Source organism: Nothobranchius furzeri, chromosome 12 (assembly GCF_043380555.1).
Source record: "Nothobranchius furzeri strain GRZ-AD chromosome 12, NfurGRZ-RIMD1, whole genome shotgun sequence".
Classification (NCBI taxonomy): Eukaryota; Metazoa; Chordata; class Actinopteri; order Cyprinodontiformes; family Nothobranchiidae; genus Nothobranchius; species Nothobranchius furzeri.
This window is the reverse complement of record NC_091752.1, coordinates 28603744-28630798: the sequence shown is the minus strand read 5'-3', so window position 1 is coordinate 28630798 and position 27055 is coordinate 28603744. Positions and strand designations below refer to the sequence as shown.

At 40.8% G+C, this 27055-nt stretch overlaps 2 protein-coding genes across 4 annotated transcripts; one reads left to right on the top strand and one right to left on the bottom strand.

Moving 5' to 3' along the window:
- The first annotated feature begins 732 nt into the window (after window positions 1-732).
- On the top strand, window positions 733-17176 carry gpr155b (G protein-coupled receptor 155b). Of its 3 annotated transcripts, none has more exons than XM_015944724.3 (20): window positions 733-852; window positions 1260-1450; window positions 1534-1681; window positions 1772-1901; window positions 1976-2154; window positions 4022-4174; window positions 4255-4322; window positions 4402-4573; window positions 5665-5820; window positions 6022-6105; window positions 6207-6330; window positions 8272-8356; window positions 8440-8527; window positions 10312-10531; window positions 10599-10676; window positions 10908-11059; window positions 12933-13028; window positions 13122-13186; window positions 13273-13410; window positions 16501-17176. In XM_015944724.3, the coding sequence occupies exons 2-20, from the start codon at window positions 1296-1298 to the stop codon at window positions 16943-16945; spliced, it is 2736 nt and encodes a 911-aa protein (XP_015800210.3). In that variant the 5' UTR covers window positions 733-852; window positions 1260-1295; the 3' UTR covers window positions 16946-17176. The 3 variants fall into 3 exon arrangements, with proteins under 3 accessions (XP_015800210.3, XP_015800212.3, XP_070398608.1); XM_015944726.3 differs by having other exon boundaries at window positions 16443-16721; XM_070542507.1 differs by lacking the exon at window positions 733-852 and having other exon boundaries at window positions 1319-1454.
- Window positions 17177-20310: 3134 nt separating this feature from the next.
- On the bottom strand, window positions 20311-26862 carry LOC107375906 (transmembrane protein 41A-B). Its single transcript, XM_015944732.3, has 6 exons — window positions 26547-26862; window positions 23879-24029; window positions 23641-23802; window positions 22200-22338; window positions 21882-22113; window positions 20311-20592 (listed from the first exon to the last, which is right to left on the bottom strand). The coding sequence occupies exons 1-6, from the start codon at window positions 26684-26686 to the stop codon at window positions 20538-20540; spliced, it is 879 nt and encodes a 292-aa protein (XP_015800218.3). The 5' UTR covers window positions 26687-26862; the 3' UTR covers window positions 20311-20537.
- Between the last annotated feature and the right edge of the window lie 193 nt (window positions 26863-27055).

Genomic DNA, 27055 nt, shown 5'->3' with positions numbered 1-27055 from the left:
TGAAGGATACATAATGTTGCAGTATTATGTTTGCTTTGAATGTGTTTTTCCCCCTTGCATTATATTGTCTAACATTTTGTGGAAGACAATCATACAGAGAAACTATTTACGTAAAATGATTTATGATAAAGGGCTTTTATTGTACGATACATCAATGTTCCTGAACAAATGACTTTTTATAAGGACACAGTGAATTGTAAGGTCATCAAATAGGAAATGACTTTTGTAATATCACATAAACCATATGAACAGTTACATATTGGTGCAATAAAAACGACTAAAAATAACTGTCTATTAAATATTATTTGGGTAATTGATGTGTAACTTGCACTAGTCGGTCTTTATTTTGCAATTAAATATATTTAGGCATCACATCAGTTATTTTCATCATGTAATCGGAATGGTATTTCAGAGGATTGGATTTTTTAAAGAGATGTGATGACTGCGTGGTGAAGGATTAGGATTCCAGCGGTAAATTCAGTTTCTTTCCCAGGCAAAAGCAAATATGAACTGATTATATTTGCTTTTGAGGCATTATTACACCAGGCTGAGTTCAAATTTGAGTAAAATGTTTTGTAACCTGCAATGAAGTTAAAAGTATTAGTGAATGGAAAATATTGAAGTTTCATGACCATTTAATTGTTCGCTCAGAAATACGTTACACTTGGCTGATCCAATCACGGAAGCCTTTGGGAAGCCGTTCTCGATGTTGATTGGCTGAAACGCCTGCCAGTGTTTACTCGGGGCGTCTCCACTTGCTGCAGCTGTCAGATGGCAAACGGCTAAAACTGGATCCTGGAAAACAAGCTAGACTGGTGAATTTCTGGTCGACTCTGGCCCCCTGAGATAAAGGTAAGGATTGTACCCGTTTAACGAATAATGCAAAATAGCATCAGTAGGTCAAACTTGAAGGGCACGGCTGCTTACCGCGCCCTGATTTGTTTTTAGCATGACGGTATTTTAGCGCTAACAAGCACCTGGTACTCGGTGCTGTGATGAAGAGGTGGGCTTTGTTGACGTGACCTTACAGTTTGTATTTTACGATGTATTTACGGGATTATAAGGGTGTGTATTCGGATAAAAATAAGACCACCTCAGCGTCACCTTTATAGCCTAACAGATGCGTAGCTAGAAATTCTGAGGACCTCTCTCCGTTCTCATTTTACTTAAAAAATATTTCATCAACACTTCTGATCTCTGCTTCTCGCTCTGAGTTGTTACTATTTTAATGTACGTTCTATGTCTGATTGTTTCCCCAGTGACCATCACCTGACCCACCTCATCCCATAGTCACCATGGAAACGGCCAACAACTATGTGCTGATCCATGGAAAGAACATCTCGCATGACACCCTGACCTATGGTGCGGGGCCCCACATGTCCTTAGACAAACTGTTGCCAGCTCTTCTTGAGTGCTTTGGCATCATACTCTGTGGTTATGTAGCTGGCAGGTAGGTGTGTGCAAATCAGTGACACAAGCATGTGACTGGACTTAACCTCTATGTTACCCTGACTGTGTCATTCCCACCCTCAGGGCTGATATCGTCACTGAGAGTCAGGCAAAGGGTTTAGGGAACTTTGTCTCCAAATTTGCTCTTCCAGCTCTGCTTTTTAAAAACATGGTGCTGTTGGATTTTGGGAATGTCATTTGGGCGTTTCTCTGGAGCGTTCTTGTCGCAAAGGTTAGTACCTGAAACATCACATTTAAACAAAATATGCATTTTCTGTGTTGCATCAGAGGAAAAGTATCAATGATCTCATGTTGTTTGAAGGTTGTGGTGTTTGTGCTGGTTTGTGTGCTGACGCTGATGGTGGCCAGCCCAGACAGTAGATACAGCAAGGCTGGACTGTATGCAATATTTGCTACTCAGAGTAACGACTTTGCTTTGGGATACCCCATAGGTAAAACAGACATGACATTGTTTTATTTTTTTATGGTAGTTTAAGAAAAATTAAAGTCTCTCCATCTCTTGCAGTTGATGCTTTGTATCGAAGCACATATCCAGAATACCTCCAGTACATATACCTGGTCGCTCCCGTTTCTCTCATGCTTCTCAATCCCATCGGCTTTGCTCTTTGTGAGGTGCAAAGGTGGAGGCAGGCCAGCCATCCTCAACGCAGCACTCTCAGCATCCTGGGAGTTGTAGTCCTACAGGTACATTCAAGTGTGTCATTGAAGCAGGAGTTAAAATTTTATTCTCCTAATTGTTATTGTGTCCTTTAAATTAACACAACAATGTCCTGCTCCTCCACCCTACTGGTTGAAAGTGGAATTACAACGCTCGTAAACAACCCCGCTTCAGCCTGCTGTAGCTAGTGCTAACAACAAGCTAACAGGAGCTTGAACTAACTAATACTAAAATAAACCATGAAGTTAAAAGGATCCACACTGTTGGACACTAATTTTATTACTTGCATATCCAGTAGCAACAAAGCCAGGTCACCATCAATCTGACTTTGTAGCATCCATTAGCTCCCTCAAACTAGTGTGGCCATACTAATGCTCTCTCTGGTTTTAGCTCTTTGCTTCGCCTCCTAAGACATTACTCTCTTACTTTTACTTCCAGGCCCCACCAGAATATAAACAGAAAAAGCAAACTTCTTCTTTTCTTATTCTTATGCTTTTAATGATGATCAGTGAATTGAAAATGCTAACTGCTAGCATTATAGCTAAAAGCCGGTACCCCCTACCTATCAAGTGCGGTCTTGGATGGCTGTAGAGTGGTGTCAAATACGAAAACTAGTCAAGTTTCTAACTCAATAACTGAGATATATATTAAAAGTGAGTTTTCTTCTGCACTGTTGCTACATGCTTGCTCAGTATAAGGATTGCTGTAAAGACACCGATCAGTGACTTGATGCAATTTGCTGGGTTCCTTATTCAAGAAACTTTTCACTGATTGGTTTAATAAACTGAACCGTATCAGAATATTTACTTAGTGAAGTGCCTTGAGATGACTTTTCTCGTGATTTGGTGCTATATAAATGAACTGAATTAAATTGAAATTAAGGATTTAACGGTGTGCATTTTCCCTGTTGATAGGGGGCAGTACTTACCTAAATCATTGCAAGCAAGTTATATGGATGGCCTTTAGGGTCAAAAACAGAGGCGTGAACAAGTCACTGCTTTGTAAGTCACAAGTCTTTCCAGTCAAGTCCCAAGTCAAAGACAACTAAGTCCAAGTCCAGTCCAAAGTCAGTAATGTGGAAGTCCAAGTCCTTAACTTTGAATTTTCAAGTCATAATCAAGTCATCTGTCCAACTTCAATTTGATGACGATGATAATAAATAAAGTCCAGAAATAAAGCTTCTTAAAGCTTCATTTGTTTGCTCAAATAAGCAGAAAGTGCAACTGAGAGTTTTGCTGCTGCATTTAGCAGTACACAATCAAGCTCAGAACGAAGAATGATTTCTGTCCATACATGCCAATTTTGTGCTACAATATCAAATACGCTGGAGTCATCATCAAGTCAATAGATGCAAGTCGATTCAAGTCGCAAGTCATTGGCATTCAAGTCCGAATCAAGTTGTAAATCTTTATAGATTTTATCAAGTCAAGTCAGAAGTCACTAAAATAATGACTCAAGTCTGACATGAGTCCAAGTCATGTGACTCAAGTCCATACCCCTGGTCAAAAGTAATGGGGAGCACAATGTTTGAACAAGTACTTCAGATCGTTCAACCTCCAGCAAAATGACAGTCACATCACACTCCCTTTCACCACTGGTAACGAGTGAAATGGTAAATGTGCGTGTAAGAGAGATAAAATATTTCTAACATATCAGTAGATGTGTTTTTGTCCTCATGGGCTCACGTAGAAGGAAACATGGCGTCACCCAGAGACTTAGACCCACTCCCATGTATGGTTATACGTTATGAAGCCGCCAATATTTTTCAACAACTGGGCATCATTTAATTAATGATCAACCATATTTTGGTGGATATTTCCAGAGTTTAATGGTAAAAATTACACATTGTCTTTCTAAAATAATAATAAAAAAAGATCTCTTGTTACTTTAAAGGTTCTGAAGAACCCAGTAGTGTTCATGGTGATCGTGGGAATCATCTCTCACTTTGCACTGAGCAGCCAGATTCCTGTTGTGCTAACGGAGTTTATCGACGGTCTGGCCAACTCTTTCGGAGGAGCAGCGTTATTTTACCTTGGCCTCACCATGGTGAGATATAAGCTTTAGCTTTTTATGTTTGAAACACAAAAGGATCACACGTATGTGAAATGAGCTGTCTTGTTTTTCAGGTGGGTCAGCTTAGAAAGCTAACCAGAGACACTGGAGTCGCCTTGATACTCCTCATCACAGCCAAGCTGTAAGTACTCAGTTCGCACTTCCTGTCATTACAGAGGAAACTAATACAGCTAGAGTCTGGACTCGTTTGGTCTCTTCAGCTTGGTGATGCCGCTGGTCTGTAAAGACATGGTGGATATTCTGGACATCGGAGTAAACGGCACCAGCGCCAACCACACAAGTTTATCCAACTTCGCTTTTCTCTATGGAGTTTTCCCAACAGCGCCTAGTGTGGCTATCTATGCTGGACACTATAACATGGAGTTAGAAGTGGTAAGTTTTAAACAGAAAAAAATCTCTAAGCATTTCAAAGAATGTCCCATCTGTTGAGCTGCTCACATGACACACACACACACACATACAAAGAAGATTTGCATTTTCTGGTAGTTTTCGGTTGTCTGGTTCATCACCCCGTGAGACCTTCCGTCATGCTTGAAGGCCTTTCTGTCACATTTTTCTTCTTAAATAGTTGAGTTGAATTTTATTTAAGACAGAACTTCACTGGATTGTGAATAGGTCTGGGTGATTTATCGAAAAAAGTATCGTTATCAAAATTTCCGACTAATCGATATTGTTTTTCCCATGTCAATAAATCTGATAATTAAAAAATGGAAAGATGTGCAGAGGTTGGCGGCATTCAAGTCACTTTGAGAAGCTGTGCCACCTGAAATCATATGACAGTGTGACTCAGTGTAATACACGACAGTAGGGGTGGGCAATATAAACAATATAAGGTAGAAATGATATAAAATTGGGTAATGATAAGTTTTTGGCTACCGCGATATCGCGATAACACATGATGTCACTAAGATGTGCACCCGCGCCGACATTGGAACAACAGAATGACAGTGACTGCAAGCATGTAGCAGGAGGAGGAGGAGCATTCTACACTTTTTGGACGTCTTTATTCTGATGCAATATATTTTCCATATGAGGATTTTTTTAAAGCATGTCATTTTGACATATAAACATAGGAAAAAATATATCGCAATATAAATCGTAATCGCACATGCTTCAATTTATATTGCAATATAGATCTGAGGCCATATGCCCAGCCCTACATGACAGCCCCATCTAGTGGTCAATTTTTGTTTTTGCGCATACCTGTAGTTATCGTCCTTTAATTGTTATCGAGGTGAAATCCTCAATATATCGTGATATTGATTTTAGGCCATATCGCCCAGCCCTAGTTGTGAATGACTGCTGGTGAGCTGTCTCCAGAGAAAACTCAAGACTTTTGTGATGAGGTTATGGTGAAGAGACCAGCTTTAGAATAACAGGAACACTGCCATCTCCTTTTTGTACATCATCTTTAAATCTTCCCATTGAACTCATGATTCTGAAACATTTTTGTTTTTCTTCAGGTAACATCAGGAATGGTGATCAGCACGTTCCTCTCTGCACCGATTATGTACGTGTCAGCCTGGCTGCTGACCATCCCACTAATGGACCCTACCCCTCTCGTGACTGAGCTTGAAAATGTTAGCTTCAACATTAGCATCATCAGCCTCATAGGACTGGTGAGTGCTTTTAGAGCTTTAAAACGTTAATGCTTTTGATGATCTGGTTTCAAACCTTCATCACAACGGAAGCTAATTTTCAAAAAAGCAAGACGTTTTCCTAAGTTCATACCAAACTAACAGTTTCAGAGTGTAAAAATGTCAAATTGCTGAGATTAATTTTGAGAAACATTAAATTAACTCGGATTACACATCTCTCAGGTGTGGACCATAGGAGTGATGCTGCTCAGCAGGAAGTTTAACCAACTTCCTCACCTGTTTGTGTTGAATCTGTTCCTGGCTCAGGTCAGTTTCTCTCCTTTTTTGTTGAATATTATGTGGTTAACATGTGATTTCTGCTGATGCTAGTTTTTGATCATGTGATCTGTGTGTGCTTCCATCCACAGCTCTTGGTGTGTGCTAGTATGATCTTGTGGAACGTCTTGGGTAAACAAGAGGATAATCTCCTCAGTAAAATCCTCACCTTCACAATGCTGTACGGGTCTCTGTACAGTACGTACATTTGGACGGGTATGTGTTCAGAAGGAAATGTGTATGTGTTTAAAGGAATTAAACAGTTTTTTTTTTGCAGTAGTTAGTGGTATTTACCTTTTTTTTTAATACATCGGTATTGGCTAATAGTAAAGTCGATTTAAAGTCAGGCACGTTCTCAGGCAGCTCGGTGCTGTTGCAGAATTCATGTATTTGTACGTTCACTATTAACATCTGCATAATAAATACTCTAAATTAACTTTATTTAGATGTCTGACTTTAACACTGAGCAGTGCACAAAGTTAAGATTTAACAGAATCAAAACTTGATTCAGCTTCAGATATTTTGTGCATCAACTGATGTTAATCGTGACACGAAAATAAAGCCTAATTCATACTTCCCCGTCTGTGTCGGGACGGACGCACGCAACGCCATTATCAAGGGCTCTCCGGCATGCTTGCTAGGACAGATGGAGTCAAGCTCTCTCTCTCTCTATTTTTTTTTACTTCATTTAACAAAGTGCAAGTATACTTCCAAGAGAACACATGAAGTATACATAACATTTAAGAGAACATTCAGCCAGGGGGATTAATCATACAAATATATTTTAAAATCCACAACCATCAACTGTTTTGAGAGCCTTTTTTGTTAGAGGACTGAGAAATTAGACACCTTTAAGAAAAAATGGAAAATGTGGCATCTTATTAGCTAATTTACATTTCTAGATATGGTATTTAGCCAAGAGAAGTAACAAGTTCATTACAAAGAAAGACTTATCATCCTTCTCAGGGGGGGGGGGGGGGTAAAAAAGCAAAGTAACACATTTTACCATCTTATAGAGAAATTCTTAAAAATACGCCGAGTAATAAACCTGCTGAACTCCTTCCAAGACCTTTGTGTGAAAGAACAGTGCCAAAACAGATGAGTAACAGTTTCTGGATTACCTCCACAAAAACTGAGGTTAACATTAATATCTCTCTTAAAGTTCACAATGTAGTGCTTTGCAGGATCAATTTTATGAAGGATTTTAAATCACTTCTTTTACTTTATTTATTAACAAATAATTATGGGGGATCATCCATACTACCTTCCAGTTGACATCCGGAACCTAGCGATTCCAGTATGATGTGACATATGGGTGTGAAACAATAGCTTTTTGAAACAACTTACCATGTCTTTGTAAAAAGCAAATTTTCCCCACTGCTGATCCAGTTGGACCTGGTAGTGTGAATTGAGCGGGTGGTAAATTATTACTTTTCTAAACATCCATCCAACTAGACGGAGAACACAAGCTTGTGATTGGTCAAGACGCTGCTGTCGTCTACAGCGCCGCCACGGCGCCCTCAAAAGCATAAAGAGAGCCGAAGATATCTAGCGGCCGACATGGAGCAGCTTGAAGAGTACATCGTGGAAAAAGTCTAAAAATATTAACGTTTTATTCACCCGTAACTGGAGGAGTGAAAAAATATGCAGTAAGCGTTTTATTCGTGGACGGAAATGACAGGAAACATGGGTTTAGAGGTGGCGAGCGCATGGAGAGGTGGAGGAGGATGAGAGACAAATTTGTCAGTGTTAAAAAGTCTCTGAAGTATAAAAAATCACAATATAAACACTCTATCTTACGCCGGATACATGACAGGATACCCCAGAACAGCGCTACACTTTCTGTTGTCCTGGCGGGGAATTGCTTTGCAACACTCCCCAGGAGACGGAGAAGTATGAGAGCAAAACGTCTCCATCCCTGCGTGCATGTCTGTCCCTCGTGGAGCTGACAGAGATTATAAATTAGGCTTAAGGTGGAAAATGTCTTGATATTGGCCTCAAAAATCAGCGGTACAAATCGGCCATTGGCTGACCATATCTCCTACATATCAGCATCGATATCGAGAATAGAAAGACCAATATTGGTCGACCTCTGGTATGTAACAATAATTTTATTTGTACACGTTTATGATTTAGTGCTTGTTTTGTCCTTTTCAGGTTTGATCCCTCTCTGTCTGGCTCTGACTAACAGAAATGATCTGCTCCGACTGCGACCGGGAGTCTTCATGATTTTGGGTTGGGGGTAGGTCATCTTACCAAAAAAAAAAAACCCATTTAATTAGCTTTAATGAAAACACAGTCGAGTGACTGTTTGTGTCCATGCAGGGTTCCCTTCCTGATGGTTGGAGGTCTTCTGATATCAGGAGAGAGGACAGACACCATTGACTCCGCTTTCTTCTATGGCAAAGCTCAGGTTTTGAACTGAAAAAGCTAACTGCTAGCCTTTATATTAGTAAAAGGCACAGTAAATGGCTATTGCCATAAAGCAGCTAGAGACCTCCCACCAGTTGTCCAACCTGAACCACAAAAAGGTTAAAGTGCAGTTTCTGGTCAGCAGAGGGCTGCAGGGTGCTGTCCAATATGAAGGTGGTCAAGTTTCTGACTCAAGAACCACGGAAACCAGTTTGAAAGCAATAGCTAATTGTGACAAACCCAGAGGTTCTGCTCTCTGCTCTCCTGGTGATCTACTGCTGCAGGCCCCAAGTCCTGCAACCCAGCCACACACAACTAGCCTGGCAAGCCAGACTAAATAAATGTATTATTTAGTCTGGCAACGCTCCATTGACGGCTCTCGGTTGTGGGGCGGGTTCTACCGTTGTCATTCAAATGATCTCCGCATGCTACTGGACAATGAATGTGACATACTCACCGCATCAGCTATCGGTAAATGAGGCGGTCCACAGTTGAAGAAGGAGAAAACACAACTTTTTTCTAAAAAAAAGCACTTAACTACATCTATCTGCTCCTGATTCTAATGAAGCCCAAGTTCTTAGTCCAAAATTGATGTAAAAGCCGTTTCAAACGAGCTGTCGCCATCTTGTTTCACTCTGTTGCATCATCCCACCCACCAGGCATATAGAGTGCCCTGATTGGCCCACAAAGCGGATAAAGCTCTGTGATTTGTTCACTAAGCAGATAGAGTACTATGATTGGCCCACCATTATGGACCAATCACAGCTCTTTATGTGTTTGAAACCCCTCTAGAGAGCTGTGATTGGCCAGCCAGAATGCTGTTAGGGGCTGCGGAGGTTCCAGTGGAGCGTTCCTAGACCAAACTTTGTAAAGCAAGAATTTGGTCTAGTTCACTAGGCTAACACAAAACCAGAGGCCAGCAGAGAGGGTTGTGGAGCAGCTGCACCCAATCAATCATCAGCCGTTCCTGAAGCCTTCTTAACCCTTCCAACTCCATCATTATGGGAGACACAGCTACAGAAGAGACCCGGTGTTAAAACTGTGATCTCTCATAGACTCTGTTGCTAGTTACTGTGATCTCCATTCTTGGGTTTTTGGTTCGCTGTTAGTGCCCCAGAGTTTTGATATAGATACTTTGTGCCTTTTTGCCTCCAGTTACTGTTAATCTCCTAATCCTCAGTTTAGCTTGGCTCCTTGTTTTGTTTTGGAGGATTTTTGGTTAAGGAGATTTCTAGCTTCTGTTTTGTGGGTCGTTTTGGTTTTGGTAATGGTTTAGGGTTATCCTTTTGTTTCTTTAGTGGTCGGTTTAGTTTAAATAGGCGTGTTTTCCCTTCTTGGTCTCCTCTCTCTGGTTAACACCAGAGAGAGCGCTTTAAGTTGTTGTCGGTTTGCTGCTCCCTGTTTTAGCAGAGGGAGTTTATTTAGTTTACTTATTAAATACTTTTTATCCAACTTTTTGTAAACAAACCTTTTGAAACAACCATTCAATTAACCTCCTTCTATTCACTTATTTACAATCACAAACAGGCACCATCCCTTTTATTTTACGTTATTTTATTTTTCTCTGTGTTCTCCCCTCACCACTCCTAGACGCCAGAGGGGACGTAACTCTAATTAAAGTTAATTGATTCTTAACCATGTTTTTCCTGTCTGTATGACTCCTTCCCTCCTCTGTACTGTGTTCATTTGATCTTTAATGTTGATTTAATATTTAAACAGACATATTAATAATTCTACTGGGCAAGTTTAATTCACTCTTCCCAAGTTTTTCCTCTTCCACCCCAGATAATCTGCTCAGCTGTGGTTCTTGCCGTCAGCCTGGCCCTCGGTGCCGTATCCCTGATGGGTCTCAGTCAGGGCGACCGGGAGCAGACGGGGTACCAGGCCCTGAGCCGAGCTGCTGTCCCAGACACCAGAGACGACCACAGTGCCCCCTGTGGCCCGGAGGAACGAGAGCAACAGCAGACTCGGACTGCAAATTCCCCCACCTGCAGCATCAACTCAGGTAGCTCAGCTGTTTCTGACTTGAGCGTTCTGAGATGAACTTCAGCTGGTTTATTCTTGTTTTGCAGATCTGCAGAGTTTTTCTCCTCTCCAGCCTCTACCTGACATGATCGCCAGCACACAGAGGGAGCACACCAACAGTACCGGTAAACAAATTCAGTTAAACCAACTCTGCTGTTAAAGCTACTATAGCCAATCTGAAAACAAGCTAGGTTTTGAACGTAAACAAGGTCACGGAATACTCCCCTCGGGTATCTTCCCTGAGACACTTCTGCTGGAACCAGAAACCTGCATTGCCAGAAGAAACCAGAGAGTGCTTAACACCAGTCACCATTTTCCAAACGGAAAACCAGTTTTTGATTGTTTTTCCTCTTCAGTCCACGGTGAGGCGCTGTTTGACGGACAGCAGAGATCCTCCTCCTCAGAGCAGCCTCTGAATCTGCCTCCTCCAGGCCTTCAGACCACTGATGATAAACAGATTGTGAGACACGTTCTCCTCTGCCTGCTGCTCATCGTCAGCCTGCTGGCAGTAAGAGACTAATATCTTAAAAGTTACCACCTTCCCTTTGTGTGAATGTATGATCACGGCATTCGCTTAAAATGCTTAAAGTCTTAATGTTATATTAAATAATTGGAACAACATCCAGAAATAAAAGGGAGCCTAAGACCTTATTTTAACGATCATGATATCTGGAAGTTAAAGAATTCCAAAACTAAATCTAAAACTCTAGATATATAAATAGATCACATGGAAAGTTGTGAACTAGAGCCAAAAAAGTCATGTAAAGGCAGAAAGGAGCTTTAATCAGTGAATTTTAGAAATATTTTATGTTTTACCATACCATACCACTTTATTTACGTATATAGCGCTTTCAACACGGCATTACAACCATACAAAGTAACTATAGTCCAGGGGTCTCATTTATCAAGCTTGCTTACGCACAAAACGGGGTCGGAAAACTGCGTAAGCAACTTTCCACGCAAACTTTGGGATTTATGAAAGAAAACTTAGTGGAAAAATGTGCTCAACTTTAAGTTGACTGGCTTACCTGGCTTACGCACATGTTGGACATGGAGAGCACCTGCAGTGCTGCAGCTGAGAAGGATAAAATTGCGAAATCCTGCAGCATTATCACTTGTACTGCTTCGTTTTCACACAGAACAAGACCCCCACATGCACACGTGCGCACACACACACACACACTGAAGCGCAGAATACGGAATGCAGAATATCAGCAGGGGGACAGACTGAGACAGAATATCATGCGTTTGTGACAGTGTGTGTCCTGTCACTGTGCGCCCTGGCTACTTGTGCAGGGGAGATCTCTGTTTGGCTGACTGGTTAGCACACATGACTTTCACCCGGGAGTCTGGGGATCGAATCCCGATTGGACCATTTTTTTTATATCGCCACAGATCTCTCTGAAGAAGTCACAACATTGACGGCTTCAGCAACGCTGTGCCACTCCGTGCATTTTCTCTTATTTGTTTTGCAAAAGCACTTCCTTTCATTTCTCCATCTCACCCAGAAGTACCTCAATTTCTGCTTCTGTGAAATTGTGCTTCCTTGATCTGCCTTGATCTATGGTCGCCATGTCATTGGCGGAGTGCTGCAACAGCCGGCTTATGTATATGCATGAGATCCACAAGGCACTTTGCATTGACTATTTATGGCAGTAAGTGGGCGTGGTGAGGGTGGGATGTGACTAAAAAGCAGCTGAGAACCTTTCTAGTTTCTGATCTATGAAGCGGAGATTGCGTGCAGCTGTGCGTACTCCATGTTTGATAGATCACAAACCTACTTGGCGTGAGTACATTATTTTTTTGCTGAGCTTAAGTACGGTTTTAGTAAGGATTCTACACAATGTTTGATAAATGAGACCCCAGATTAGTTCCAATTTGGTTTATAACTCTAGTTTCTACCGACACAACCTCATGTAGATTGTTATAATCCCACAGAGGATAAAAAGTGTTTATGAGAAAAGTCCAAACCAGCTCCCCACGACCCTGCATGGACAAGTGGGTTCAGATTATGGATGGATGGATGTTATTTTGTTATTTAAGAAACAAACTAGACTTTTATTTTTATGTCAGGTTGTTTGTTTAACGATAGCAGCAAACAGCACTTGCTGCCATGATGCAGCGGAGTATGGTTCTGTTCCAAATGCCGGCTTCTTCCTCCCGCACTCCCGTAACCTACTAGCATTTGTGGGTATCGAGAAACGGCTAGGCAGAACTTTTATCTGTTTTTGTGTTCCCCACAAATAGTCCCCACTGCACTTCCACACTTGTAGCTTTGCCTTTTGCATTTGTTGACATTGCTTAGATAACTTTGATAATTTTTGAATAAAAACAACAGATTATATCTGCACTCCTACCAATTTGTGTCCATCTCTCTGTAGAATCTGTCCAGCTGTCTGTGGTGGTTGTTCAACAAAGACCCAGGCCGACTGTACCTGGAACTGCAGTTTTTCTGTGCTGTGGCCAACTATGGACAGGTACTTCTGCAGGCTGTCGTTTCTTTACTGGTGTTTCGACCTGTTACTGAAGATCGTAGGCTCTGATTAGTATAGTTTGTTTTTGTGTCCCAGGGGTTTCTGTCCTTTGGAATCTTTGGTCTGGACAAACATCTCATCACCTTACCGTTCATGAAGAGGTGAGCTGAGATGTCAGCAGCATGTTTTTAGATTATTTAGAATAAAAACCTGAAACTGCTTTTATTTCCATCTGTGTGTTTTTTAGGTTGCTCAGCCAGTGGCAGGGCCGGGAGGGTGAGGATCTGAGTCCTTCTGCTGTACCCGAGGAGGTCAGGCTCACCTGTACCCAGTTTGTCCGCTACCACAAAGACCAATGTGTACAAGACATCGTACACACACGCAGGTACGAGTATTACTGCGTGCACGTGTTATTCTTTGTAGAATGCATTCGTAGACTTCAAGTAGGTATTTTCAAAGTTTTAAAGGTATTAAGACTTGGAGACGTTCCAAAGTACTTGGCTACAGTTAGTATCTCAAAAGTAGGACATGAAGACAGAATGAGCAGGGTATCGCCTCAACATTTCCCCACATTTGAAAAGTTGGACAACTGATTAGAAGTTTTCTTTACCTACAAAAACACCAAAGTTCATGTTGTGGCTTCCAGCGAAGCGACACAGTTATTCATTTGAAGTTATTTTAGTTTCTAAATACATTTAGAAAAAAAGCTGCAAGAGTTAGCTTGCTGCAGGGTTGTTTAGCAGCTGAGTGGTTAGCATTTGCCAGCATTAGTTGAAAAACCAGTCAGTTGCACATCATATTGTCAACATAGCATCCATGGACTCACCCATCTTTGCTCGCGACTGGGACGGCTCTTGCTGATTTAGCAGGAGAGAGCAGAGCACATCTCAGCTAACTAGCTAACCGTTAGCTTTAGCTACTCCACAAATCGACAGAACTCTTTCAGGCTTGTGTTATTTGTGGAAATTAAACACCAACATTGCAAATAAAATGGAGTCAGTGAGTCAATTTTCTGTTAGCCAATCAGAGGTGACATGTCCAAATATCTAGAAATAAGACTCAAGGTCCTGCCGTCTTCAAACCAACTCTGATCTGGCTCAATTCCACTTCCTGAAACAGGAGCGCCAGAGCTTTTACTTGAGACCACTGCAGCTGTGTTAAAAAATGTGTCACCTTGGTCTTTAAACTTCAGGCATTATCTGTTCAAAATATGACGACTACTGCAATTTCTGTTTGGTCATAGGTGCAAAACAAGCAAACGTATTTAAACACTTAAAAAACATTTTGAGTGAAAGTAGAAGTAACTGGAGTTTGATGCACAGTGGTGTGAAAAACTATTTGTCCCTTCCTGATTTCTTATTCTTTTGCATGTTTGTCACACAAAATGTTTTTGATCATCAAACACATTTAACCATTAGTCAAAAATAACACAAGTAAATACAAAATGCAGTTTTTAAATGATTTTTATTATTTAGGGAGAAAACAAAATCCAAACCTACATTGCCCTGTGTGAAAAAGTAATTGCCCCCGAACCTAATAACTGGTTGGGCCTCCCTTAGCAGCAAGAACTGCAATCAAGCGTTTGCAATGAGTCTTTTAGAGCGCTCTGGAGGACGTTTGGCCCACTCATCTTTGCAGAATTGTTGTAATTCAGCTTTATTTGAGGGTTTTCTAGCATGAACCGCCTTTTTAAGGTCATGCCATAGCATCTCAATAGGATTCAGGTCAGGACTTTGACTAGGCCTCACCAAAGTCTTCATTTTGTTGTTCTTCAGTCATTCAGAGGTGGATTTGCTGGTGTGTTTTGGGTCATTGTCTTGATGCAGCACCCAAGATCGCTTCAGCTTGAGTTGACGAACAGACGGCCGGACATTCTCCTTCAGGATGTTTTGGTAGACAGTAGAATTCATGGTTCCATTTATCACAGCAAGCCTTCCAGTTCCTGAAGCAGCAAAACAACCCCAGACCATCACACTACCACCACCATATTTTCCTGTTGGTATGATGTTCTTTGTCTGAAATGCTGTGTTACTTATACACCAGATGTAACGGGACATTTGTCTTCCAAACACTTCAACTTTTGTCTCATCAGTCCACAAGGGATTTTCCCAAACGTCTTGGCAGTCATCGAGGTGTTTCTTAGCAAAATTGAGACGAGCCCTAATGTGGTTAATGCTTAACAGTGGTTTGCGTATTGGAAATCTGCCATGCAGGCTGTTTTTGCCCAGTCTCTTTCTGATGGTGGAGTCGTGAACACTGACCTTAATGGAGGCAAGTGAGGCCTGCAGTTCTTTAGAAGTTGTCCTGGGGTCTTTGTGACCTCTCGGATGAGTTGTCTCTGCGCTCTTGGGGTAATTTTGGTCGGCCGCCCACTCCTGGGAAGGTTCACCGCTGTTCCATGTTGTTGCCATTTGTGGATAATGGCTCTCACTGTGGTTCGCTGGAGTCCCAAAGCTTTAGAAATGCCTTTATAACCTTTAACAGACTGATAGATCTCAATGACTTTTGTTCTCATTTGTTCTTGAATTTCTTTGGATCTTGGCGTGATGTCTTGCTTTTGGTCTACTTCTTTGTGTCAGGCAGCTCATATTTAAGTGATTTTTCGTTGAAACAGGTGTGGCTACAGAAATTGCACACAGGTGTGATACACCACAGTTTAGGTTATTTATTTTTTAACAAGGGCAGCAATTACTTTTTCACACAGGGCAATTTAGGTTTGGTTATTTTTCTCCCTAAATAATAAAAACCATTTTAAAAACGGCATTTTGTGTTTACTTGTGTTATCGTTGACTAATGGTTAAACGTGTTTGATGATAAGAAGCATTTTGTGAGACAAACATGCAAAAGAATAAGAAATCAGGAAGGGGGCAAATAGTTTTTCCCACCATGTATATTATGTGCATGCTATGTAAAGGTTGTGACAGACAAAGTTAAAAACTGATACAGAACTTACACAAAAATGTGTATATATGTGTTTACTGTATACACAGGGATAGAGAGAGATACTTGTACATTTATTCTAATATATGGGTTATTCATGCCAGATAAACTTTTTTTTTTTTATCAAGCAATCTATCCTGAGCTGATTAAGGTCTGCTGGAAAATCTTCAACTCCTCTTAATCTTACAAAATAAGTACTTTATAATTATGAATGATCCTCTTTTCTGATTTGACTTTATCTTTCTGGCTCTGCGTGAGCAGTTCTGATCCTTGTCACTTTATAAGGTTCTTAAATGCTGCTTAAAAAATCTAACTCTTAGATATTTTTAAATCTTGGGTACTCTTCTTACTTTACTTTAAACCCATTTCTACTGCACTTTTCCTGCATCTTCACACGATTTAATCTTGTCCCTCATCTCTTCCTGCTCCTCTTTCCCTTATTTCTTCCCTCTTCCTGTTTTCTTCATCACCTTGTAGTGGATCAGGGGACAGTGTGAACGTGTCGACAGGTGAATCCTTCCTCTGATTGTCGCAGGTTTGTAGAAAGGAAAGTGGGGGAGAATGGAGTTGGGCATCTTGAGTACTTAAACACAAATCAAGATCTACAGAAGCAACAACGCAATGAGTCCCAGAACCTGCAACCACCTCATGATCCACTCCCATCCAGCCCACAGCCTCAGGATGAACTTCATGCACATAACACCCTGGAAGGAGAGGATGACCAGACCTCCCTTCTATACTCTACCCAAGCTCAGAGCCAGCCCCAGTCTAATCTCAAAAGTGTGTTTCGAGGCAGCGATTTGGTCGACTGGCTTGTGGAACGAGGTCTGTGTGTGGGACGGACCCAGGCCAAACTGTACGCCGTTCGCCTTCTGCAGGGAGGAGTGTTCCATCAGCTTACAGGCCAGCACGACTTCAGGGATGAGCCCACTGTGCTGTACCGCTTCTCACAGGACGAGAGATGGTCCACGAACACATGAGGATGTGACGACAAGCTACGGGGCGTCAAAATGGAAGCGATTTATGATGTAGTGTTTCCAAATGGTTACTAAAGATTGACTGGATTAGAGACCCAAAGATCCATCGCTGATTTGCCTCTGAAATCAGTTTTTATTTTTTTGCAGTTTAAAATGATTTAAGCTGTTATAGCAAATCTGCAAACAAGCTAGGTTTTGAACGCAAACACGTTTACAGAGCACTCACCTCTCCCTTCCCTGAGACGCTTCAGCCGTAACCGGATACCAGCGATGCCGGACAAAACGAGACGGTGCTAAACACCAGTTGCCGTTTTCTAGGTCCTTCGTCTTTGTTTGACTTTTATTGTGTTTTTCTTTTTGGGACTTTTAGGCTATTTTGTTCTTCCCTGGTTTGTTATAACAGCTTTAAATTGTACATTTGATTGCGTGTTTTTACAAACTCCTTTTGTCCAGTTTAGCATCACTTTTGTGTCTAAACTAAGAAGGAGACTCCCTAATAAGCTATGTATTTGGAGAAGGGACTAGAAAGCAAACCAAGGATGTAGAAATGTTTTAAAGGAAGCTTGTAAGATCAAACACTGCCTGTAAAACCATTTCAGGCTGTGGACCAGATCTTGTTAACTTTCTACTCACGTGTTTTCTGTGCTCATAAACATGACTAATTGCTCTGTGCAGGAAGATTCATGATCGGGATTTAAACTCCTTCTTGTGACACCACCCCTAACATAAGTGTTGTTCTGCACGCTGTGTCTTTGAGCCACTAGGCTTCGTGCTAACTCCTTGCATGAATCAGCTGTTCAGATTTCTGCACAGCGCTGAACCATTTGCACTTATTGAACAGAACATTGAGTTATGCAAAAACACTGGATATTTCATGTTGTGATGCTGCTGCAGAAGATGCTCATCTTTGCAGTTTATAACTCGTTTCCTGTGAATACGAAGCACTTCTGGTGAATTTTTATTTTTATTCTACTATATGGATGAACTTGTGAAGTCAGCTCAGATGCCTTTCTCATTTGTTGGTTGGAGGTTTTAGCTCCAAACCTGCTCTTTAGGTCAAACACATAATTGTTCTGCTGTATGGCCCTAAACCTTTGAGTAACTGTTTACAAACCTGGTACACCTGCTGATTTGTGATGTTTACAGCGTTGGACTTAACACGTAGATGATGAATGGTGAAATATGCACACAAAATAGAACGACTATCATTTTCGTCTTGGTTTATGCAGATATTTTGCAAAAACGACTTTGACTTGACCTAACGATCTAGAATACAAGATGACCATTTTCTCTCATACCAGTGCATTCTTCTCTCTTCTGAAAACTCGTGTGAACAAAAATGAACTAAGTTTGCATATTTGTTTGATTTTGATGGTGACTGCCTGAGCTGACGTGGATGTGATTTAATAAGGACTTGTGTGTGTGTGTGTGTGTGTGTGTGTGTGTGTGTGTGTGTGTGTGTGTGTGTGTGTGTGTGTGTGTGTGTGTGTGTAAGAAGATGGAAGATAGCTTTTACTTTGAGATAAACTTTACTGTTAGTATTTTTTCTGCATTTTCTTTGATCAAACAGGGTTGATGACCTTTTGAGGGCACAAATAAAAAGTTCTTTGCATCCAAAATCCTACTTTTTTATTTTTTACTAATTCAAAGTTTGAATTCTGACTAAAACACCCTCTGTAATGGCATGATTGTTTATTTTTTTGTGTATTTTCAAAAGAAAAACTGCATTATTTGAACTGACTCCCTGATAAGCGACATAATTTAGAACTTAAAACAGCTGTGTTATAAAGGCACATCATGTGTTGCTGGAAAAAATCGAATGTATTCATTTTAATGTTAAAATAAAACCCCTGGCTCATATTTGCCTCTTAAATCTAGAGAAAAAAGAATCAACCAAACACAACTAAACATCTGCTGCAAGCCGTTCCAGGGTGTTTTGGTGCAAGACAAAACAAATGTTCTTCTAAATAACATTTGTTTAAACAACAATTAAACATTTAAGAAAAATAAACGGCATGTTAAACCCTGATAAATTTCCATATAATTCTATCATCTGCTGCCACAACTACATTAAGACATTTTCAAGTTCTTTAAAAAGAAATCATTAAAAATCCAAACTAAAACAATATATCCTACATTTAGGGGGCTGCATGTTTTAATCATTAAACACAGAAGAACAGTAACTCAACACAGCTCTGTGCTCGTTTTTGGAGCCAGATGCATGCATCTGTTTAGTTTTTAGTAAACTGTGTGTGAAAAAACAGAAATATTAACATGACATGATTTTCTTTGCTTTCATATGAATGACACTTAAGTAATTAAATAAAAAATAACACATTGTAATTGCATGATCTCACTTCTGAAATTACACATAGAATGCCAATTATAAATGCTAGCATGAATTAAGAGGACGGGATCCTGTAGAAGAAATATCCAAATAAAAAAACTGAACAAATAAATCACAGCTGGAAAAACAAATATTTATGTTAGAAATAAATCAATTGGACAAATACACACTTGATATGCATCTGGCCCGGGTGTACTAAAGCTAAGGCCTTCTCTGAACCACACAAAAAAAACATCAATTAGTTTCAATTCACAAAAACTTGATGCAACATACCAGTTTGTGTGTTTAGAGGGATGCACACAGACCCTACATGGATAACATCTTGGGTTTGGCTAGCCTACAAATCTACATGTAGAACATCAGCTGCCAAAGCAAAATGATTTTGCTCTGCATGTCGGTCTAGCCACGCGCCATTGGAACCTCTGCAGCCCTGGTTACTCTGGTGCCTGGCCAATCACAGAGCTCTATCTGATTGATTCGCCAATCACAGCGCTCAGTTTGGTGAGCGGGAAGTTAAACAAAGATGGCACTGGCTCATTTCAAATGAGCCAGTGCCATCTTTGGCATGAACTTTGGACTGTTTAGAGTTGGGCTTTTCTTTGAGTCAAGAGCAAATAATTTTTCTTAAGTTTATTCATAAAAAACTATGGATTTTCATCTTTTTCGACGGTGTATGGCAGACTGCCCCGCTGACTGACATCGGTAGCTCTGAATATGTTGTTTGTTGTCCAATAGCCTGCAGAGACAGTTTGAAAGACATCAAACATGAATATGTAAATGCCCCATTGGGTGCTGGAGAGCACAACAGCGTCGCCACCATATTGTATGGGTCCCTCACTCTCCAAACCAAACCGGAGTCAACGCAGGGTGAACAACTATGTTCGTTTTTGTACAGCTTATGGTCGCAACAACCGGTGAACTTTTGAAAACAGATCATATTTGATTACTATTGACTTTTCTAGTCTACCTGTTGGGACTTTATATTTTATTTTATTTAGTTTAAATATATTTATATTCTAATTGTCATGCCATACTAAATATCTGACTAGGTAAGCACCTTCCTCAGTAGAAATAAATGCACTGGGGACAAATGGGGACCCATCCAAGATGGTGGCCCGCTACTATGCCAGCTCCAATAGACAGCGCCAGTCCAAGGAGTGTCTTCATCTATACTGTCTGTGTGAAAGGCAGCCGTAGATCCCTCTTCATGACTCAGAGCCATCAGTGGGTTGTGGCCAGTCTATTTAGTTACACGGCTTGGCAGGCTAGGGTTTGGCACAAGTTGACAAGCCTAAACAGCAGTCTGTTAAGGGACGGGAACAATTTTAAACAAAATACATGTGAATTGAAATGTAAACATTTACTAGATAATGATTAATTGTTATTTTTGGCATAAAAATGAAGACAAATTCATAAAAATATAGTTTTATGCACCCAAAATATAAAAAAATGACACAAATTCTAAATGTTTATTTTTGTGTCATTTCTGAATGCTACAAACACTAAAAGAAAGTGGTTTATTAGTGGTGTGTTTATGAACTGAATATAACCACCAATATTTTTCTGTTGGTCAATCAGCAATCAGATTGCTGTTTTGAGCTTTTTCAGTAACACTTTGAGCCACTGTAATAAGACATTTCATCATCTGTCTAAACATTTTTCTGACTTAACAGATCACGGTAAAAGGTTAACTTTTCATAATTTCAGTTGCACCTGAAATAATTTTAATAACATTTTCTGCGAAATGGGATTTATTCGGGAACAGAACATGAAGCTCCGGGGCTTTTAAGGCACTTGAATCCATGGATGTTGAAGGGATTTTAAAGGTAAGTTGCACTGAGAAACAAAGGATGTTTGCTTTATTTTTTAAGTATGTTCTTCACTCCCGAGTTTCACATGCAGGCTAAACGTGAAAATAGTTTTCCTTCATTAGCCGCTGAAAGAATATAGATGGGAAAACACTTGGGTCAGAGAAAGTCACAGATCTACGTCACGTAGATTAGCATTCATAGACTCACCCATCTTGGCTCATGATGGGGAAGGCTTTTTATTTTTGCAACTAGGAGAAAGTAGAGTGCATCTTGGCTAGTAGAAGCTAACTGTTAGCATTAGCAACTCCACCATATGGCAGAATTCCTTCAGGCTTGTGTTATTTGTGGAAATAAAACATCAGTGTTGCAGAACGAATGAAGGCAGTGGACGAGTCATTTTGCCGTTAGCCAGTCAGAGGTGAGATGTTCACTTATCATAAGACTCCAAATCTCCCCACTCCTCCAGCTAAATTCTACTTCCTGAAACAGGAGCGCCAGAGCTTTTTTCCCACAGGGAATAACTAGCAAGGCATCTTTTCTACTAGAGACCACTGAAAATGTAACAAATGAGGGGATGCCCTCTTTAATTTCCTCTAAAAAAAATAACTAATTAAATAAATGAAGTTGGTTTGTAACCTAAGACCAAAATCATGCCCCGAGTGTGACACCCATCTGGTATGACCTTACAGAAATCTCACTTCTGGCTCAGATGAAAGGTCACATGCCTACGTGTCGAGGGGTTTTCCCACATTAAGTTCTACTTTCCTCCCCCCTTAATCACCGTCTCTTCCGATCCTGTTTGATTTCCAGCTGTCTGGTCTCATTGCTGCCAACGCCGTCCACCTTCAGATGAGCTTTGCTGTAGTGTTTGATCAGCGCTCCAGGGAGGAGAGCTACGAGGGCGATGGCCAGAAGCTGAGCCAGCGTCCCCCAAGAGAAGATGTCGTCCAGAGAGGAGATCTGAGACAGGATGGAGCCCGTACGGACACAGATGAAGTTATACGGGATCAAACCTGGAAGGAGACATCAGAGACTTGGTCATCAGTGTTCCTGCTCATTTGTGGGTCTTTACTGTTTTATGCTCGATATATGAGCTCACCTATAAACACAGAGAAGAAGAAAATGGAGATGGGGATGTTGAGGACAGGACAAGTGATGTTAAGGAACCAGTTAGGAGTCATGGGGAAGAAACGAAGGAAAAGGAGGAAGAAGAATAGGCAGCTACGATTCTCTTCCACCTTAAAGAAGGAAAAGTAAAAGGGAATAGGCTGTGAGGGAAACAAGGATTAGAAAGAAAGTTATTACTTTTAGTTTAAACTTTATAGTTTGCAAAGTCTAAAATTCACTTTTGCACCATTGTGGTAAATAAATCTTAGAGGTCACCAGCAAAGGGGGTTGGGGGGGGGGGGGCTGCAGCACCCCAACTTCCCATGTTACTAGATGATTATGTTGGCCTTGCAAGAACTGGGATGTTATGAGTTTCCAGGAATTTTGTACAGATCTTGAGGGCCATTCATTATCACACCTCAACAGGTGACCACAAACCAACAATGCCATCAATAAAATGTACCTGTGTTCATTGCGCATAGCATATGCGCCCGTACCATAACCCCACCTCCGCCTGGGGTCACTCGACCCACAACAATGATGTCAGCAAATTGCTAACCCAAATAATACCGCGTGCTGTCTGACATCCGCCCAGAACAGAATTCACCCATGAACAGAACGCCTCTCCAATGTGCCAAATGCCATTGAATGTGAGCATTTGCCTACTCAAGGCCAGTTAGAACGAAAAACTGCTGTCAAGTCCAGACCCGAGGAGGATGACAAGAATGCAAATGATCTTCCCTGAGGCGGTTTTTGACAGTGTTAGCAGCAATCCTCTAGTTATGCAAACTGATTATTTCAGGTGTCCGGGTGGCTGGTGACGATCATGGAGGTGAACATGCTGGATGTGGAGGTCCTGGGCTGGGGTGGTTACACGTAGTTGCATTTGTGAGGCTGGTTGGATGTAGTGCTAAATTCTCTGAAATGCCTTTGGAGATAGTTTATAGTAAAGAAATGAACATTTGTTTTAAAGTCGACAGTTCTGGTAGACATTCCTGTATTCAGAATGCCAATTCAACGCTCCCTCAATAGTTGAGTCATCAGTGGCATCATGCTGTGAGATCAAACTGCACATTTCAAAGTGGCTTTTTGTTTTGGCTGGACTAAGGCACACCTGTGTACAATTCATGCCGTCTGTGTATGTATGTGTTTTAGCATTGCTGCTAGAAGTGCATGTTCAAGAACGAGAGGTGTTGCTTCCAGCCGATGAATCATGGAAGTAGGGAGAGGGGCTTAAGGTGTGATGCATTTTTCTGCCTCTAGATGGTGCCCTCTGAGTAAAACTCAGGATTTGAGCTTTAAACATTTGGAAAAGGAAAACACAGATGAAATGTATGAAATATAGGTTTATAAAATTCCATAAATGATTAGCTGTTTTAGACATTCCTGCTACAAACTATAAATTATTTCTCTTTTTTGACCATCACATCTACCTTCCTCTGCAGAAGGGCCACCTTCTCAGGAAAGAATTGAACCACATACTGTTTCCCAAATGTCAAGGACAGCAGGAAACAGAATGTGGAGCCAAAAGTGGCAAGGAAACAGGCCAAAACCAGACCCTCCCAGGGTCCGAATATGGCACCAGCCAACATGTTCTATAGGAGAGAGGAAGATTTTCACAATTAGAGAAAGTAGGACAAAGCTTCCACACAGAATGTGAGTTCATCTCACCAGGAAGGAAGAACCAGGTATGGCGAATGACTGTTTATAGAGGTAGGCGCTGCAGAACAGTAGCAGAACGTAGCTGTAGTGTTCTCTTTTATAAAACCTGAGCATCTCTGCGAGCTCTCTGAGAGACTCCAGGTCAGACGGGAATGTCAGTCTGCAGGAAAATCAGAACACAGCTCAACAGTTTGGGTTTGAAAAGACAAGAAGAAAGCAATGCATTTAATATTATATTATGGGCTTAAATGAAGTTTGGGAAAACAGTTATTAAAGTACAATATATCTACTGTTTATTTAGCTAAATAAAGTAAGAATCATTCATGGGGTAGGGTACAGGCATAGGCGGAGATCCCGGGGGGGGGGGGGGGGGGGGCACCCCCCCCCCCCCACACACACACACACAAAGTTGTCCCCCCCACAAAAGTTAGTGTAAACACATAAATGCTATCAGTAAACCTGAATTGTCTTCTAAAACCACAATGTAAAAGTTAGTCTGCAAATACAAAACAATGTGTTTTTAATTGTTGAGAAATTATATCATTCTTTAATTTAGCAACTGATCCGAGCTGCGAGTGTTCCTTATTCAAAGGCATGAAGAATCCTGTAGGGCGATAAGGGTGGACCTTGAGTAGAGACAGAACCCTGCCCTCCTCTCCCAATGATTGGACAGGAATCCGAGAAATGTGATTGGTAGCTAAGACTCGTGCTCTCATTGGTTCCACCCAAGTTCCTCCCACTGACGCGAGACAAAATTATTTGTAACACTGTAGATTTGAGGTTTGTAGCTGTAGAATGAAATGTGTGTTTTGAGAGTTTTGATTTCAAACATGTACATTGATTTTTTTATTTTGGAAGTCTGCTTGGTAAAAACCGAAAGTTTCATGTTTTTGAATGAATGTTTGATGTTATAAAATGAGTAGTAAATGTACAAAATAAAAGTTTGATTTTACAAAATAAAATACATGTACAAAATACAATGTTCCTGTTACAAAACAAGAAATTCATGTACAAATTGAGAATTACAAGTTAGAAAACTAAAGTTACAAGTTACGAATCCAATGTTATACGTCATGAAACATGTTCCAAGTTACAAAACTTGGTACAAGTTACATTGAATATTGTCCCAATCCTAGCTCTATGCTCATTTTATCTGATTTCACATCAGTTTAATTTATCTTTATGTGTCAAAAAGGAAAGTGATCATTTTGTGTCTAAGGAAAAGAGTAACCAGATATATTTGATTGAAGGACAGAAATAGAGACCATGTCTGGAGACCGCAGCAGCGGGTAAAAGAAGCTCCTCACTCCCACCCCCCTCTGAAACTCAAGAAGCAGCTTCCTCGAACACCTGCTTTCACATTCAGCACACCTCATTTCTACTGGTCAGCAGACAACTGCTCTGCCCCGTCATTGGTCCACCACGCGGTGATGTAAGCACACATGAGACTGGATGGATGAATGTACAGTATTCGAGGAGGGAAATGTGTCATCGTGGACACTTTTTAATTTTGCTTACGAGAGTCACCGGAGGAAAAAATAACACAAGTGTTCTTGAAGAGAGCAGAAATAATCACAAGGATTCAGATATATGTTCTGAGTAAATATCAACTTACAGGGTACATCCCCTCCTACGCTGACTCAGAACCTGCACTGGCCTCAGACGTCTGGGATGGTGTTATTCAATCATCCCTCACCAACCTCATATCTGACTGTCAATGTCAACACACACACACACACACACCAGTGTTCACACACACTCATTCAGCAAACTATCAGTTTAAGGCACAAAAGGCATAGATGTTACCAGTAACACATGCAATATTGAAAATGATGCTGCATATAGGAGTTTATTTTCTGATGAAATGTAAAACAAAAAGTCTAGGAGATTATTAGGTAAAGGTTGATTTTCATTTTTAGTATTTATTAGGGCGATATTTCTCACTATATGCAGGAAGGTGTGTGGTTATTTTTGGATTTTGGGGAATCCCCTTGGGCTTTCAAAAGAGGTATGAGTATAAGAATAACCTCCCACAAGAATCTAGTTTATTTGGTTTATTTACCTTTATATTTACTATTCCCGTTCTTAAGAGTTTGAATGTGTCAAATGAAGAAAATAATTTTAAAATAAAGTTGAGCCATAATTTATTTGTGTCTACCTGAAAGCCACAGACTCGGCTGACAGCTTAATAAAAACCAGTTTGATTTATTATAAACTAGATGCAAACTATTAATGATCAATTTTGCATTATAGGTGGTTGAAATGGGATGATTTGTGACAAAATGAGAAAATAGACATTTATTTGAATTAAGATGGTCATAATAATGAAATTAAGAGACAGGATTAAGGCAAATGCAGCTTTTTTAAGATTTTGAAAGGAACACTGTCAAATATGACAATTGCACACACACAAAAATTAATAGAACTAATAGGTTTATGAATTGCGAAATACTACATAATATTTGTATAATGGTCAATATATAAATATAATTTTGTATTTAAGGCCTACAGCTTTAGGACCATTTATAAAGTTATACGTTTATAACCTGCCTCACTATAGATATAATATCAACAATATACATTGATTGATAGAAAAATAAAAATAATATTTTAATTAATGAACTTAAGTAAACTTTAGCAACGTGATAATTCTTCCATCTAAAACCAGTGTCCTTACCTGTCCTCCTGCTCGGCCTCTCCGTCCTCCTCAGAGGCCGACTGGTGCCGCTTCGGACCCGGGGGAAGGTGCGTGGACAGCAGGTAGAGGTAGACGCTCGCCGTCCCTACGATGACCGCTAGTCCCGCTAAGGAGCGCATGTTGTCCGCCGCACTAAGTGTCTGTTCACCGGCCGGCGAGTTTCGCTTGGTCCAAATTTAAGCGGAGGGGGGAAACCCACCGGCGAAATAAAGTCGACGTGTTCTCGTTCAGTTGGACACCCCGAGAAACCAGAGGGTGTCGTTAAGCGAGAAGCAGGCTCCACATGACGGCTGACATTCTGGAGGGGTCCGGATCAGATGACTTCACAGGCTTCTTCTGCGTTCGGATGGCAGGGGGAATCACCGCTGTCTCTTCAGAGAAGCTGATGTTAGCAGCATGTTGCTCTATTTTACCCAAACCGTGATCTTTGTGCACTTTCATCACTTAGCTACACTCACAAACTCCAAATGAATGATGAACAAGCTGAT